Below are 2,072 nucleotides of genomic sequence, written 5' to 3' on the forward strand. Positions count from 1 at the left end.
TGACTCCAGACAAGTTTAACTTCCTAGGGAAAAAAATAACATCTGCTTCAGAATTTCACAATACTGTTTCTTCCAAGAGAAACAGTCCAGCAGTCCAGATGTAAGCAAATGCCAGTTCACAGCGAATCTGCAGTGAGGAAAGCAAAGGCTAGAGTTACTTTCCAACAGCTCTTTCAGTTAAATAGTAACTTTTCTTCCTCCGCACCTCTCTGTGCACACATAGAAGCCACAATGTTTACATTTACATTTACATTCTTAGTGACCTGTATATAAATATTAGCTGATTCAGGAATGTCATAGCTTAATATCAGCCTGCACAAAAAGAGACACAAAAATGCCTAAGAACAGGAAACTTGCTGTTGAGTTTCTGAATAAGGCATTAGTTGAGAGTGCCGGGATACCCCCAGAAGATCTGATCTTTTCCTATAGGGGAGTGTCGTATCCTGCTGCAGTTTGTAACCCAGACACTTTCCAAGCTCTTGAATCCTTTGAAGCCAGGATGGATGATATAGTCTTGGCAGGATATCCCAAAACTGGTGAGTCTCTCTCTTTTCCTCATAAAAATGTCTCATAGAAGCTGTGCAGATATAAAATGTGTGCAACTGAGAAATTGCATGCTAATAATACATAGTATAACTACTGAATTGTCCTTTTCCTTAAATTTTTTTGCTTCCTTTTGCCTGACCAAATATTCCAAAGCATAATCATTTGTAGTATTTAGAACTTCTGCTATCTTTCTCTCAACCTGAACACAATGTAAGGCTAGTAGAAGTAATTTGTTATTACTTTCTTTCTCCTCTGGTTTCCCTCCTCATTTCTTCTTTCATTTCAAGATCAGAGTTTTGGCTACAGGGGTGATAGTACGTCCCCAATATTAAGTTGTCTTTCATGCCTCACATTTCCACCCAGACCAATTTGTAAGGGAGTCTATTTCTCCGAAGATTTTTAGTTCACTGCACTCTGTGTAAGGATAGTTTGTTGCACTCTAGCAGGATCACACACACTACAATGATTTTAGTCTTTACTTTTTTTAAAAAAATGGCATTGCTTCGAACTAAAAAACTTGTTTCCAAGATCAAACTCCTATTAATTTCCCAAAATTGCAAGGCATTGTGGAGGGAGTGTGGAAGAGAGTAGGTTTCTTTTAAAGGATTGGATAAATATCCCTGGTATGAATGCCATAAAATGTATGAAAATTTAAAAAGACAACCCAATGGTGCAGACTGAGGATATCATTTATCACTTAAGCCATCACCACCACCAGTACTGTCTAGTAAGCCTTCATGACACTTGCATAGTCACAGCCCCAAACTCACCCTTTTTCCTGCCTTTGGGCAACTGTGACTAGACTTCAGTCACCAGTGAAGAAGCTGCTATGGTAATAGTCCCTTGAAAATTATCAGTAGCACCACACCACTACCCACTAGGTCAAGGCTTCAAAAGCATAGCTGCCTGCCTGTGCCTTTTCTGAAATGGTGGGAATGAACATCAGAGATCAAAGGGGGAACATAAGAGAAGCCAATGTTGGATCAGGCCAAAGGCCCATCCAGTCCAACACTCTGTGTCACACAGTGGCCAAAAATACCAGATGCCATCAGGAGGTCCACCAGTGGGGCCAGGACACTAGACTCCCACTGTTGACCCCCCAAGCACCAAGAAGACAGAGCATCACTTACCCCAGAGCCTCCAATCTATACCTTGTGGCTAATAGCCACTGATGGACCTCTGCTCCATATGCTTATCTAATTCCCTTTTGAAGCCGTCCATGCTTGTAGCCGCCACCACCTCCTGTGGCAGTGAATTCCATGTGTTAATCACTCTTTGGGTGAAGAAGTACTTCCTTTTATCCGTTCTAACCATCACCTGCCCCAGAGTCCCTATCCATACCTTGTGGCTAATAGCCACTGATGGACCTCTGCTCCATGTTGTTGTTGTTCAGTCGCATAGTCGAGTCCAACTCTTCGCAACCCCATGGACCACATCACGCCAGGCTCTCCTGTCTTTTGTTGTGCTCTGGAGTCTGCTTAATTTCATGTTCGTTGCCTTGATAACACTGTCTAACCATCTCATCC

General features: G+C 42.2%; 1 protein-coding gene across 1 annotated transcript in view; it reads left to right on the forward strand.

The window, feature by feature from the left end:
* The first annotated feature begins 203 nt into the window (after positions 1-203).
* Positions 204-2,072, forward strand: part of LOC107106670 (sulfotransferase 6B1-like) — a 20,994-nt gene continuing 19,125 nt past the window's right edge. Inside the window, exon 1 of the mRNA XM_015406854.1 lies at positions 204-536. Within this exon, the coding sequence (XP_015262340.1) occupies positions 335-536 (202 nt within the window). The 5' untranslated portion in view covers positions 204-334. The remainder of the gene's footprint in view (positions 537-2,072) is intronic.

The sequence above is a fragment of the Gekko japonicus genome, unplaced genomic scaffold, assembly GCF_001447785.1.
Source record: "Gekko japonicus isolate JY-2015 unplaced genomic scaffold, Gekko_japonicus_V1.1 scaffold1001, whole genome shotgun sequence".
Taxonomy (NCBI): Eukaryota; Metazoa; Chordata; class Lepidosauria; order Squamata; family Gekkonidae; genus Gekko; species Gekko japonicus.